The sequence below is a fragment of the Setaria viridis genome, chromosome 2 (genome assembly GCF_005286985.2).
Source record: "Setaria viridis chromosome 2, Setaria_viridis_v4.0, whole genome shotgun sequence".
Classification (NCBI taxonomy): domain Eukaryota; kingdom Viridiplantae; phylum Streptophyta; class Magnoliopsida; order Poales; family Poaceae; genus Setaria; species Setaria viridis.
The window spans coordinates 39,610,353-39,624,186 of NC_048264.2; the positions used below are offsets into that span (position 1 = coordinate 39,610,353).

At 44.0% G+C, this 13,834-nt stretch overlaps 1 protein-coding gene across 1 annotated transcript; it reads right to left on the bottom strand.

Annotated features, from left to right (window-relative positions):
- Positions 1–4,549: 4,549 nt before the first annotated feature.
- LOC117846446 (nucleoside diphosphate kinase 1) lies at positions 4,550–6,728 on the bottom strand. The gene is made up of 4 exons (XM_034727609.1): positions 6,560–6,728; positions 6,348–6,396; positions 5,442–5,673; positions 4,550–4,919 (listed from the first exon to the last, which is right to left on the bottom strand). The coding sequence occupies exons 1-4, from the start codon at positions 6,608–6,610 to the stop codon at positions 4,802–4,804; spliced, it is 450 nt and encodes a 149-aa protein (XP_034583500.1). The 5' UTR covers positions 6,611–6,728; the 3' UTR covers positions 4,550–4,801.
- Between the last annotated feature and the right edge of the window lie 7,106 nt (positions 6,729–13,834).

Consider the following 13,834-nt stretch of genomic DNA (forward strand, 5'->3'; position numbering starts at 1 on the left):
TCTGATGATGAGAGTAGTCTTTTGTTGCATGATAGTGAAACAGAAGATGATAGCATAGAAGTGCTGGAAAAGATGGTTGTTAAACAACTTTACGGGGATCTAGTGGAAGAATTGTTTGATGATGACAGTTATCACCTAAGGAGTGATTTTAGTACTGTCATAAAAAGAAACAAGTCTAATGCTAAGTCGCATAAGAAAAGGACTTGTAAGGTGAACTTATCTAATAAGATGACAATGGTTTCCTAATGAGAGGAAGTTTTTGGAATAGCAGAGGTCTTAGTGACTTGGCTAAAACTAGATTTCTAGTTGATAGTGTAAAAGAGCATGGCTTAGATTTCATTGCTCTGTTAGAAATAGGGAAGAAAGATTTCTCCCAAGCAATGCTAAACAATTTCTGCAGGGGAAGAAATTTTATTTGGCACTGGACGAAACCTCATGGAAGGTCCGGAGGGATTTTACTAGGAGTTAATCTAGATGGCACTGATATTAGGAGTATTGATGAAGGGGACTTCTATGTGAAATTCTGCTTGAGAAATAGGGAGGATAACTTCTAATGGGTGTTGCTGGCTGTTTATGGGCAGCCCAACCTGAGTTCAAGGAAGTGTTTATCATAGAATTAGTCCATGCATGCAGCAAAGAGAATCTACCTATTATGTTGGTAGGTGATTTCAATATCATTAGAAACCCAAGTGAAAAGAATAACAATAGGTATGATGACAAATGGCTTTTCCTTTTTAATGCCATTATTGATGGCTTAAATTTAAGGGAGATAGAAATGTCAGGGTGCAAATATACATGGACTAATTCCTTACAAACACCAACATATGAAAAACTTGATAGAGTACTAGTAAGCACGGAAAGGGAACAAAAATTTCCTCTGGCCATAGTTGTTGCTCTGAGCAGGGAAATTTCAGACCATACACCATTGGTTTTAGACACGGGGGAACACACACAAACCAAGAAGCAAGCTTTATTCAAGTTTGAACTTGGGTGGTTTTTAAGAGATGGTTTCTATGAGATGGTGTCGGACATTTGGAACAAAGATAAGAAGGGTTCCACACCAATGCAAAAATGGCATAATAAAATTAGGAGACTGAGATAGTTCTTGAGGGCCTGGGCCAAGAATATGAATGGGGCATTTAAGAAAGAAAAACAGGAACTTCTTAGGAAGGGGGAGGAATTAGATAAAAAGGCTGAATCTCAACTTCTAACGCAATAGTAAATTGATTTAAAGCAATGTGTTAAAGATAGATTAGCACAACTTCTTAAAGAGGAAGAGATTAAATGGTTTCAAAGAGCCAAAAATACGAAGATTTTGCAGGGAGATAGCAACACCAAATACTTTCAGTTGGTGGCGAATGGCAAAAGAAGGAAAACAAGAATTTTTAGGCTTGAATAGGATGAAGGAGTTATAGAAGGGGAAGAGAATCTTAAGAAATATATCACAACTTATTACAAAGGGTTGTTCGGCCTAGGAGATAAAAACAACTTTTCTTTAAATGAGGCTAGAACCGAGGATATCCCTCAAGTGACTAGCCTAGAACATCAGATTTTAACATAATGCTTCACAGAAAAATAGATCAGAGATGCCAATTTCCAAATGAAACACAACAAAACTCCAGGGCCTGATGGCTTTCTAGCTGAGTTTTATCAAGTGTTCTAGAGCCTTATAAAAGATGACATGATGACCATGTTCAAGGAATTTCATGATGGCAACCTCCTATGTTCAGTTTAAATTTTGGGATTCTAACGCTCATCCCAAAACTGAAGGAGGCTAAGACAGTGCAATAATATAGACCAATTTGTATGCTAAACGTCAGCTTCAAAATTTTTACAAAGGTTGTGGCTAATAGGCTTCGTATATTAGCAAATATGGTTATCAGACCAACGCAAACAGCCTTCCTACCAGGGAGGTACATCATGGAAGGGGTGGTCATTCTACATGAAACAATTCATGAACTCCATAGGAAAAAACAAAATGGGATCATTCTCAAACTAGATTTTGAGAAGGCTTATGGCAAGGTAAATTGGAACTTCATACAACAAACACTAAGAATGAAGGGATTTTCTCCTCAATAGTATAATTGGATTGAAAGTATCGTTAGTGGGGGCAGTGTGGGAGACAAAGTGAACGATGATCTTGGACACTTCTTTCAGACAAAGAAGGGGTTGAGACAAAGGAACCCCTTATCACCCATCCTTTTCAATATAGTTGCTGATATGCTAGCGATCCTTATCTCAAGGGCTAGAGAGAATGATCAGTTTAGAGGCCTAGTGCCTCATTTGGTGGAGGGGTTTATCGATTCTCCAATATGCCGACAATACAATCTTTTTTATGGAAAATAACCTTGAGCAGGCTGAAAACTTAAAATTAGTGCTATGTGCTTTTGAAAAGTTATCTAGCCTCAAAATCAATTTCCACAAGAGCGAATTACTTTGTTTCGGTAAAGCTAAGGATCTGGTAGGAGAGTATGTACAGCTTTTTGTTTGTAGAGATATCTTGACTTACCAATGAACTACGGTAAACTCTGTAATAAAGATTGGAGTTAGATTGAAAAGAGATTTCAGAAAAAAAATTGAGCAGTTGGAAAAGGAAAATGTTGTCAGTAGGGGGAAGGTTGGTGCTTATAAATTCAGTTCTCTCAAGTTTGCCTATGTTCATGATGTCCTTTTTTAGAATTCCTAAAGGAGTTTTAAAAAAGCTAGATTATTATAGATCTCGTTTTTTCTACTAGTGTGATGAGCACAGGAACAAGTACAGACTAGTCAAGTGGAGTATTCTATGTCAACAAAAAGGTATGGGTGGTTTGGGAATTATTAATTTAGATGTCCAGAATAGATGTTTATTGAGCAAGTGGCTGTATAAATTGTTAAATGAAGATGGTGTCTAGCAAGAAATGCTCAGGAGAAAATATTTAAACAACAAAACACTGTCACAAGTAGATAAGAAACCAGGGGACTCGTAGTTCTGGACATGCCTTATGGAAGTTAAAGATCAGTTCATATCCAGAGGCTCATTCAGAATCCAAAGTGGAAACCAAACTAGATTTTGGGAAGATTTATGGGTAGGAGATATAACTTTAAAAGATAGATATCCAGCGTTGTATCATCGCTAGGAAGAAAAATGAATCGGTGGCCAAAGTGCTAGGCACTATTCCTCTCAATGTATCCTTTAGGAGGGCTTTGACTGGGAATAAGTTGGCTCAGTGGCTTGATCTGGTGGCAAGAGTAGCAGGTATCTCTCTGAATGGACAAAGGAACGTGTTTGTTTAGAAGCTGAACAAGAGCAACAAATTCACAGTGAAACCCTTATATGCTGATTTCATGAGTACAGAGGGAACACCCTCTAAATGTGCCTCATGGAAGCTAAAAATACCTTTCAAGGTTAAAGTATTTTTATGGTATTTGATGAAGGGAGTCGTATTGACAAAGGACAACCTGGTTAAGAGGAAGTGGCAGGGCAGCACTAAATGTTGCTTTTGCTGCTCTGATGAATCCATACAACATCTATTTTTTGATTGTCATATAGCTCACTTCATTTGGAATGTTGTACATATCACTTTTGGTATTCAACCACCTAGCAGTATCTCTAATTTGTTTGGTTCTTGGCTTGCAAATTTCTCTTTGAAGCTTAGATATCAAATCCTTGTGGGGGCTATTGCTCTTTGCTGGGTATTATGGTGGTTATTTTCAGGGGGATCTATTGGACAAGAAGTTGGTCGCTGCTATCTAAAGAAGAAGACAAGACTAATCTAAAAGAGAGTTGTCACAAGCTAAAAGTTACAGTAATGGAGTTTTTCAAAAGCTTTGGATGGAAAGCCAAGAATAGGCTCAGAACTAGCTTCTTTAGTTTGTGTTTCTTTTTCTCTGTTTGCCGTTGTAACCGCAGTGGCCTGAGTGCTACCTTGTGACCTTCACCTTGGCTGTAGACATTCATCGCGAATTGTCGACGCCGGTTGGTTTCCTTAATTAAAAAAAATTTAGAATAGGGGTCGGGTAAAGCTTTTGTGTGGCCTAATACCAACAGCCAACCCATATGTCCAGCCCACCTTCGAGGCCCATGTTGACAAGTTCTCATGCCGACGAGAGCCCGCCAGCCTTGTGACGGCATTTAATTTCTTGGTCTGATTTTAGTTCTTGAATCATCGACATTTCTCAGTAGTTCTGTGTACTCCCCATTCTTTTTCAAACTAGGCTACTGGCTAGTCCTTAACTCCATGCAAAGTTTGAAAGAGTCAAAATGTAGGACATGCCCAGTGTAGGCAGCATATCACGGTTTTTTTTCTCCCTCACACAATTTCTTCGTTCGATTCACGAGAAGTAGCTGATGATTCACAACATCTCTACTAGTGTTAATTGTTGACAGCCAGAACCCACCTGAATGGGGAAAAACAGCACCTCATACTCAGGAACTACAAGCTCAAAACTGCTTTAACTGAAATTGTGTTGATGTAACATGCTGGAGAAACGGGCCAACTCAGTTTATAGTAATTGCATAGCATACCAGTAATTTAACGCATAAAGGTGGGATCCGCTAGAGCAAACAAAATAGCAATGACCTCAAGTTTCTAACAAATTACTGGGTCACACATTTTATTTCAGATCACCTCAGTTGGTTTGCAAGCACAGTACATTAAACCCGGCGCAAAGGCAAAAACACGAATGCCTCATAAGTTCAGGCACATTTAGCTGTTACATACCACAAGGCGCTAGTAGCCATGACTCCATAGCCAGAGCCAACAGATAACTCTTAAGGCAAAACTCAATTTTAGAGGAAACCAAGCTTCCAGTATCTCGAAGCTTAAGCCTCATAGATCCATGGGTGAAGGTTGCTCCTCCACTCTGCCAGGCCTTCAGGGAACCAAAGAGCAATCTCCTTCTTTCCATTCTCCACGGAGTCACTTCCATGGATGACATTCCTACACAAGACGCAACAGATTTAGCGCAGGACCAAACATGCAGGGATTCAGGAATCATGTGCACAACCCAGAGTTAGCATCTAAGTTTAGCATGATAACCAACAGCCAAGCACAGATGATAATCTACTTCATACTTTAAACAAACCAATATTATTTACTTCATGCTTTAAACAGATGATAATCTACTTCATACTTTTAGCATACCTTAAACAAACCAATTATCATCAATTCATCACGCAACTAAATATTACGTGCTTGAATAATCTTTTCTTTTTCTAAAACCACGCATACATATTTCAGAATGGGGCATATCCTCACGCACACGCTGTTTATTTGATACATTTATTTGACTGGCAATGATTAAATACATAAACCACATTTACTTACATTGAATATCATGTGCGTTCAGCACGGCTCCCCAACCATGGCCGTGGCATTGAATCACAAAATTGTCGTGACAATGCTCAAAAACTAAAATAGGTACTATAAAGTACAACTAATGACAAAGAAAAGATTGTTCACCTGCCAACTTCCACGGCATAGTCACCACGGATGGTGCCAGGGGCAGCCTCCCAAGGCCTGGTGGCCCCAATGATCCTGCGTCCAGTCAACACAACGTCCTTCCCCTCCCACACCATTGCGACAACAGGGCCAGAAATGATGTACTCCACCAACCCAGGGAAGAAGGGCTTATCAGAAAGGTCAGCATAGTGCTGCTGTGCAAAGGACTTCTCCACATTCATGAACTTCATCCCTGCATCACATCAAGTTAAAAACAATTCATTAACACAACAATTGCTGAGCTGCTTATGTTTGTACTTAGGTTGCTTATTCATGGATGATTCATCAAGGTAAACATAAGGAGAGTTGAACAAAATTGTCTCTCATAAGGTTTTGTTTTGCTTTATCTTGAGAAAATCTTGACTGAAAAGTTTGTTCTGTATGGTACCCACAGTAATGACTGGCCAAGGATATATAGATTATTATCTTCTGTTGGAGTCATTCATGTTTTTTTACCTTAGTACTTATGTGCCGTTAATCTATAATTCATGATAAGACTTTACAGCGCATCAGCAGCTGCACTTAATTTCAGAATGCTAGGACCATCGGCTGTCCAGATAGAAAGGAACCAATCATTGGCGCATAACAGAAGATCTTGATTTTTCAATCAATCAAATGTCCACACAATATTCCTGCTACCAGCTACCACACCGCAATATCTGTTTTCTTCTAGACGCTAATCATACCCCATTACGTGTCCTTGCAAAACACAGCGAAGATAAATCAAACAAATTTAAGAGGCCACTGGACTGCGAATTCCAGGTCTACGTGAATCAAATCTTAGCCTAAATAACAGGCAAATTCATACTTAGAGTACGAGGTCCAGAAATCAATTTTATAATTATATAAAAAAAAATTCTCCCTTACCCTTGAGGTAGAATCCTTTCTTCTCGAACCGACTGATGATGTCTCCGACCTACACAAGAAACTCCCGATCAAAAAACCATACAACACATGGCGCCGAGACCCAATCACCAAAACGAAATCAAAGCTTGTCGCAAACAAACACCAAGCCGCGGCCGGGATCAATTAAATACGCTAGAATCTTCTCCGGAAACGGGAAACAAGAACCAGATTACCAGGCCCCTCTGGACGCCGTCGGGCTTGATCATGATGAAGGTCTGCTCCATCCTTGCAGCGACGGGCGAAGCGGGTCGGCGAAGCGCAGCGCAGCAGGTGATGAGTGCGTGAGGCTGTGGGGAGCGCAAGGCGGATGGGGAAGGAGAGGAGGAGTCGTGGGGGTGGCGAAAGAGACGGACGGGCTTGTTTTATGCGGGTTCGGGGTTCCTTTTCCGCGGTGGGAAACGAATCATCCTCAAGATATTCGCCCTGGCCAGGCAAAAAGAAAAAAGAAAAAGAAAAACCAGTGTGCTGTGCTGTGAGTGTGACTGACAGACTGAGAGAGGCTTTCATCGTTCCGTTGGGAAAGTTTCTCCGGAGACGATTTGCAGTTTTTGCATGCGTCCGTCCGGACTCCGGAGCTGCGGTTTCCAGGGAAACCTTGGGCTCAAATCAAATGCACTTCTTCCTCCTTAATTTAGTTACAAATACAAGCAGTTTTGGATCTGTTATACATCAATAGCTGTGAGAATATCTGAATTTCATCAATGCTTTACAAGATTGTCACTGTATCCGTATCGTTAAGTCTAAAAGATTTGTACTGGCCACTGGTGTGTGTGCATGCCGCATGCGTTAGCAGAGGCCCCGTGCAGTGTGATCAATGAGAGCATGCTCACAAGAACCATCCAATAGCACTTCCGGATAGCTCAGGACAGTTATTAAATGCAATGTGTGCATCGACCGGCAAGACACAAGCACATCGCTACTCAGGAAGTGTTGGAGTTCTATTTAGAACTAATGAAATTGCAGGCATACTGAAATAAAAAAAAAATCAATTGGAATGGGTTCATGGGCCAACCACAATCTAGGAACCAAGGGATCTAAGACACGGTCAAATCCCAAAGGTAAGTAATAAGGATGACCACAAAATATATTTGGCAAAGTAGTTTAAATAGATGGGACCTACAGTAGGGAGTTCATAGCTACAGAAAAAAGCCACAATAATAAATAGTAAAAGTGAGTCCTACTCGAGGTAAAAATAGCTATAGAAAAGACCACAACAGCAACATCGACATGTTGGCTTGCAAAGGTTACTTGGCTGCCAACTACCCTATTTGTTTAATGTTGTACTATACACATATGCTATTTTATTGTCTTATGGATCGATCATATGCTACATGTAGCTTTTGCTATTTCTCTCATATGAACTACTTACACACACAATGGAATAAGAGGGCTGAATGGAATATACTTATGGACTGCTTTTTCACCGTATTATGGTCGCCCTAAGAAGACACTGTCAATGGTCGTCCTAAGAAGACACTGTCAAACAGATTTCCTAAATAAAAAAAAAAAGAGAGCACGGCTGCACACTGCACAAGACATGAAACAGATGATGATTCACAAGCTTTAGAACATCACTAAGCTTTAGTTCAAAAAAAAGAACACCGCTAAGCAAAGAAACGAGCCACTAAAAACTATATAAACAGAAGTTACCTATGACACCAATAATATGTCAAGGACCAGAAAAAAATAAAATGGTAAATTATGAAGGGTAGTTGCACATGCAACTAAAATGGAATTTTTATAGTCTGCTACTGCTATGATGACGGCTGCTCTCGTGCAGTCCTGCTCGATTTTTTTTTTATAAAATGCTCGATTTCTTTTCTTCGAGTGAAACACAAACGCGTGCGGAGCGGAGACCCAAGCGGCTAAGGCCACCAGTCGTGCACGGATTCGATTTCGAGGCCGTTACCAGCCCGGCCAAGGCCCACCTTTCCCAAGCGGCAAGCCCACCGGCTTGTACAGCAGCCAGCCGCACGGAAACGGGTGAAGTGCCCGGTTCGATTTCGAGGCCGCCTTCCTTTCCCACAAAAATTCCCCACCTCCTTTCTCCAGCCAGAATCCAGAATCCATCATACTTGTGCCACGCTGCCCTACCCCGTCCGGTCGGCCCGCCCGCCGGACGCCGCCGCCCTCCTCGAGCTGCCGCACCGCTCTCCAGTGTCCTCCCATGGCGGTGGCGTACCACACGCTTGCCTTGACCGAGGGCACCGCGCCGGAGGCGAAGCTGGAGTGGGCGACGTTCGACCGCCGTGTCATCCAGGACCAGTTCCCCTTCTCCTCGACCGATGCCTTCTCGAAGACGAGCAACGATCGGGCCGTGCGCGTCTCCCTCCGCCTCGCGCCCCCGCCGATGGCCTCGTACGTGCAGCTGCACACCGACGATGTCGTGTACGGGGGCACGCCCAAGGTCGTCTCCGCCGACGGCGACCTCATCCACATGGTCGTCGCCGTCCCAGGCGAGTCTCCGTCCGACTTCCCCGGCAACTTCCTCGTGTACAAGGCCAGCCCCGAGTCGCCGCAGCTCTACGCCCTCCCTACGCTGGGCGACGACTGGTTCGGCCGCTGGCCCGCTGCCAACCCACCGGCGTCTTTCACAGCGGCGGCGACGACTTCTTCGCGGCCAACCTGCAGTCATTGGTGGGTGAGGACAGGGAGAAGGTAGCGCAGCTCTTCCGCTACTCCTCACTCTCCAAGGAGTGGAAGCTCTTCCATCTCGACTGCCCCGAAGACCCGGAGAATGGTTTCTATCCCATATGCTGGCACACAGATTCCGTATTCTGCTATGGAGCCTACATGTGCTGGGCTGATTACCATCAGGGAATCGTTTACTGTGATGTTTCAGCTGATGACATTGACCTACGGTTCGTGCGCTTTCCTGGAATCGAAACTCGTCTTGGAATGTGCGATGGGCGCGAACTTCCGGAGAAGATCCGGACGGTTGCTGTGAATAAAGGGAAGATTTGGTTCATCAACGTTGATGATGGAAGGTTCGTAAGTGGAGGAAGGTCCGAGTGCTCAGTCTCGATGTGGACACTCAGAGGCGGAGCCAGCTCTCGGAGCCACCGGTGTCAACTCTATTACATGTTGATGTCAGCTTCACGGACAAACAGTGTAGAAGAGTGATTTTCTACTGATTTTGTAGGAAATCATCGATGTCAGCTGACATCAACAAAGAGGCCTGGCTCCGCCCCTGTAGACACTGAAGACGCTGGAGTTGAAGTGGGAGAAGGAACACACCTTTGTCCTTAGTGATCTTTGGTTGGTGGTGAAGTACCAGCAGTCACCGTTGCCTCGATCGCTTCCTGGATTCCCACTGATAGATCTGCAACAAGATGGGGTGATTCACTTCATAGTGAGAGAATCTGTGAAGTCTGAGTTGGATTGGAGAGTTTTTTTTTTTTTTGAAAAGCTTGCAGGAGCACTGCATTGTCATTTAAGAAGAAGAGCATAGAACGAGTTCATACAAGGTTGATATTACATAAAGTTAAAAGCTCCTCTATCAGACTAATTAACATTAAAATTAAACTAACTCCGGTCCTCCACAGGCCAATTTCCTCAACATTATTTCTGATTTGATGTCAAACTCCAATTGAACCTCATCAGCTCGGCAATCTTCAAATATTCTTCGATTTCTCTCTTTCCACAAATTCCACGCCGTATACATTAGAAGTGCTGCTTTGGCTCTTCTCGTCTTCTTTGACAGGTTCTCAAGCTCTTGGTTCCACCATTGCTCCACATCCTCTTGTTGTTCTGGCACCTTCACAAGTCCTCCTGACCACGTTTCGATCCGGTTCCAAACTGATAGTGAGAATGAGCAGCGTAGCAGGAGGTGTACTGCACTCTCCTGTTCTTGATTGCATAGAGGGCAAACCGGGTTGCATGGCCAATTCCTCACCGATAATTTGTCTGCTGTTAACAGCTTACTTTGCACCATGAGCCAGGCGAAGAACTTGTGCTTCCCTTCAGCCTGTGCTTTCCAAATCGCTTGCGCGTTGAAGCCTTGGACTACAATCTTTATGTCAACACGATAGAGGAGCTAAACGCACGTCGTGATCTCAAGAATAAGTTCTACAACACTGTGCTGCTGGCGAGCAAGGTGTGCTAGTGTCTCGAGCTAACCGCAGGTAGGGGTGGTAATGGATCATAGCTCTTGTACCTCCTTCACAATACAAGGCCTGTTTATTTGTAGCTCAAAATCATATAGTATTTTAGCATGATCCTTATCGAGCCTGATCCTTAAATTTACTAAACTAAATTAGAGACCCTACCCACAGTTAATAAACACTAACATACCCTCTCATTGATTTAGAATGGGTTCTATCTCTTAAAACCATTCGGTAGGAGCACATCCGCATAACACAATTTCTGTATAGCCATTCTGAGAAAAACTAGTTCTGGTTTTGCAGGTCGTAGTTAGGATGACAGGCTGCAGAACATGGAGGATTCCTTTTGTGCATCTTCTATGCTCTAAATTATTATAGATTGAAGTATGTCATGAGATATATAAATATAAATGAATTCTCATTCGTGTTCGATAGGAGTGTGGACCTGCGCTATCCCTGATGAATGTTTGCATTCAATTGTTTGGTCGCGATGTTGCTAGGTACTACTCTCCCCGTTTCAAATTGTAGGTCGTTTTAGATTTTCTAGCTAGATTCATAGATATTATATCTAGATGCATAATAATATAAAAATCAAAACGACCTACGAACGAGTAGTTAGCAAGCCTGCAGTTCTGCTGCACACTTCAGAATTCAGATGCTGGAGAGCTGACAAAGAATACCTTTGAGTTCTGCCCTGCCCGGCCGCTAGCTATATCTGGCAGCTGCTACCCCACAAATCAATCACCTTTGGATCCCTCACCCACGCCACCGACTGATTGAGCTGACCCCGGCGGCATGGACGCGCGCGCCACCGCCACGCTCCTCTACGCCGCGCTGCTCCTGTCCTCGCTCCTCTACCTCGCCGCCGTGCTACTTCGCGGCGGCAACGGCAAAAACCTGCCGCCGGGGCCTACTGGCCTACGAAAGGTAGAAATACACGTATATCTTTAAAATGCTACTCTTCTGCTACCATGTAATAGCAACCGGGGAGCAGAGCGCATAGATGGCAATCGATGAGGGAGCAAAGTCTCATTGGCCTCGCTCTCGCTAGACGGCTGGAGTGTACGTGGAGGGCGCCCCGGCAAACTCGTTCTGCTACCCACCAGCTAGATGACATGGCAGAGTTAATTTGACAGCAGATATATGCGGCAGCACCCCATCTTACATCCGATCACACTACTAGCTACTATCTATTACACCGAGCTGGCCACATTGCGTAACTGAAACATTCACCCTGATATGTTACCGTCTTATCAGTTACAATGACTGGAAACACTGTTGCAAAAGACAGGAAACACCACTAAGCAAAGCAGCGAGCCAGTAAAAACACCAGTAAATTGTCGTAGAAGAACTAAAACGGTAAACTATGAAGGGCAGTTTGCTTTTATTAAAAAAAACTATAATGAATTTTTTACAGTCTGCTATGATAAAAATTAAATAGTACAGCGAAACACAAGTGAAAACAGCCCTCTTTCTTTCCTATTCTTCCATTGCAAAGAGTGTGAAAGCAAAAGGAGCTAGCGGAGAGCGCAAGCTTACCACTTCATATAGTAGGAGATGACAGTGACGCTGGATAATACGTAAACGGCACTGGCTGGGGGCTCCAGATGAAGTTACCGCCAAGATCCTCTGCGACCATATCGCAAAGTCTTGAAATCTAGCAACCTTAAACAAAACCTAACACCCCTCTCCGACGAACTAGCATCCGATCAGTCACTTAGCAGGAGAAACTTCCCATCAGCCACACCTAACATGTAATGCCTGCCTGGTTCAGGCAGGGTGACTCGATTCTCTAGCACCCATTCGCCGGCACCCTCGATGAGATCTTGCCTGTTTGCAGAGAAGAGCAGCACAGAGGGTTCAATCTGATGAGCGCAGCAAACATCCCAATTCTGCCTTCACCTGACTCCACGATGACAAAATCCGAGATCCTGTGACCAGCAGGGAGGCCGAGGGCAGAAACCTCCATGGTGCTCGTGTCGAGCTCAATCAGATTGGGGAGTCCTTTGGTACCATGCATCCTCCAGTAGAAACAGCCATGCGCGAAGCCTCGCAAGAGCATGACGTGGTGCTCTTTTCATCACCTATGGTGCAGGATATCATCACAATCAAGGAAGTTCTCGGCTTCTTTGGGAATGCATCAGGCCTGCAAATCAATCTGCACAAAAGTCTCATTGCTCCCATAGCTTGTTCTGAAAGCCAAATCAATAGAATCAGAAACATCTTCCCTGCCTAGGTGACCGAATTCCCAATTCAGTATCTTGGACTGCCACTCACCACTAGACGCCTGAGGAAAACACATTTCCAACCACTTATTGATAAGGTCTCTGCTTCTATTCCAACTTGGAAAGGACATCTCATGAATAAGGCAGGAAGATTGACAGCGGTCAAAGCGGTGATGAGCTCCATATGCACGCATACTCTAATCTCCTTGAAAGTACCGGACTGGGTCCTGCAAGAGATTGACAAGAGAAGAAAGGGGTTCTTGTGGGCAGGGAAGAGCAAGGCCTTGGGAGGGAAATGTATGGTGGCCTGGCCTATTGCTTGCAGACCCTTTGATTTCGGTGGTCTGGGCGTGCCAGATTTGCGCATTGCATCATCTACACTGAGAGCTAAGATGGATGTGGCTTAGAAGAACAGATATAGAGAGACCATGGAGGAATTTGCCAACTGATTTTGATCGAGACAGCAACCTGCTCAGCATATTCCAAGCATCCATTCAGGTTACTCTTGGTGATGGTAATTTGGCACTCTTTTGGATGGACAACTGGCTTGGTCCCTCGTCCCCATGTATACTTGCACCGGACCTTTGCCAGATGATCAACCCGCGAATCAAACGATCAAGGACAGTAGCGGATGCTCTACACGATAAGCAGTGGATTAGAGATGTTGTCGGACGCGCTACAGTACAAGCGCTCTCACAGTACATCCAGCTATGCTGGACATGCGATCGCAGGGGTCCAGCTGCCTGGTGGAGTTGAGGATCGAGTGTCCTTGAGGTGGGAAAGTTCAAGGATTTATTCAGCACGATCAGCCTATAAAGTATTCTTCTACGGATCCACAAAGTTTCCGGTGGCAAAAGCGCTTTGGTGCGCTTGGGTTCCGCTCAAAACTAAATTTTTCATGTGCTTAGTGCTGAGAGAACGCCTGTGGACATCAGCGCGGCGTAAACGCCATGGCTTGCAGGACAGGGATGAGTGCGTCTTATGTGACCAGCAGTCAAAAACTTCAGAGCATTTGTTTGCTAGATGTAGCTACTCCCAGCAAGTATGGCACACTGTTAGTCAGATTTTGAGGATCCGTAACACAAAACCCACACAGAATGTATCACTTCTGGATTGGTGG

What these genes read in the sequence shown, in the direction of transcription:
- LOC117846446 (XM_034727609.1), bottom strand. Translation starts at nt 6,610, where the DNA reads ATGGAGCAGACCTTCATCATGATCAAGCCCGACGGCGTCCAGAGGGGC. An exon ending in ACGGCGTCCAGAGGGGCCTG is followed by an intron (nt 6,397 to 6,559) that starts GTAATCTGGTTC and finishes TTTCTTGTGTAG; the next exon opens with GTCGGAGACATCATCAGTCG. An exon ending in TATGCCGTGGAAGTTGGCAG is followed by an intron (nt 4,920 to 5,441) that starts GTGAACAATCTT and finishes CGTCTTGTGTAG; the next exon opens with GAATGTCATCCATGGAAGTG.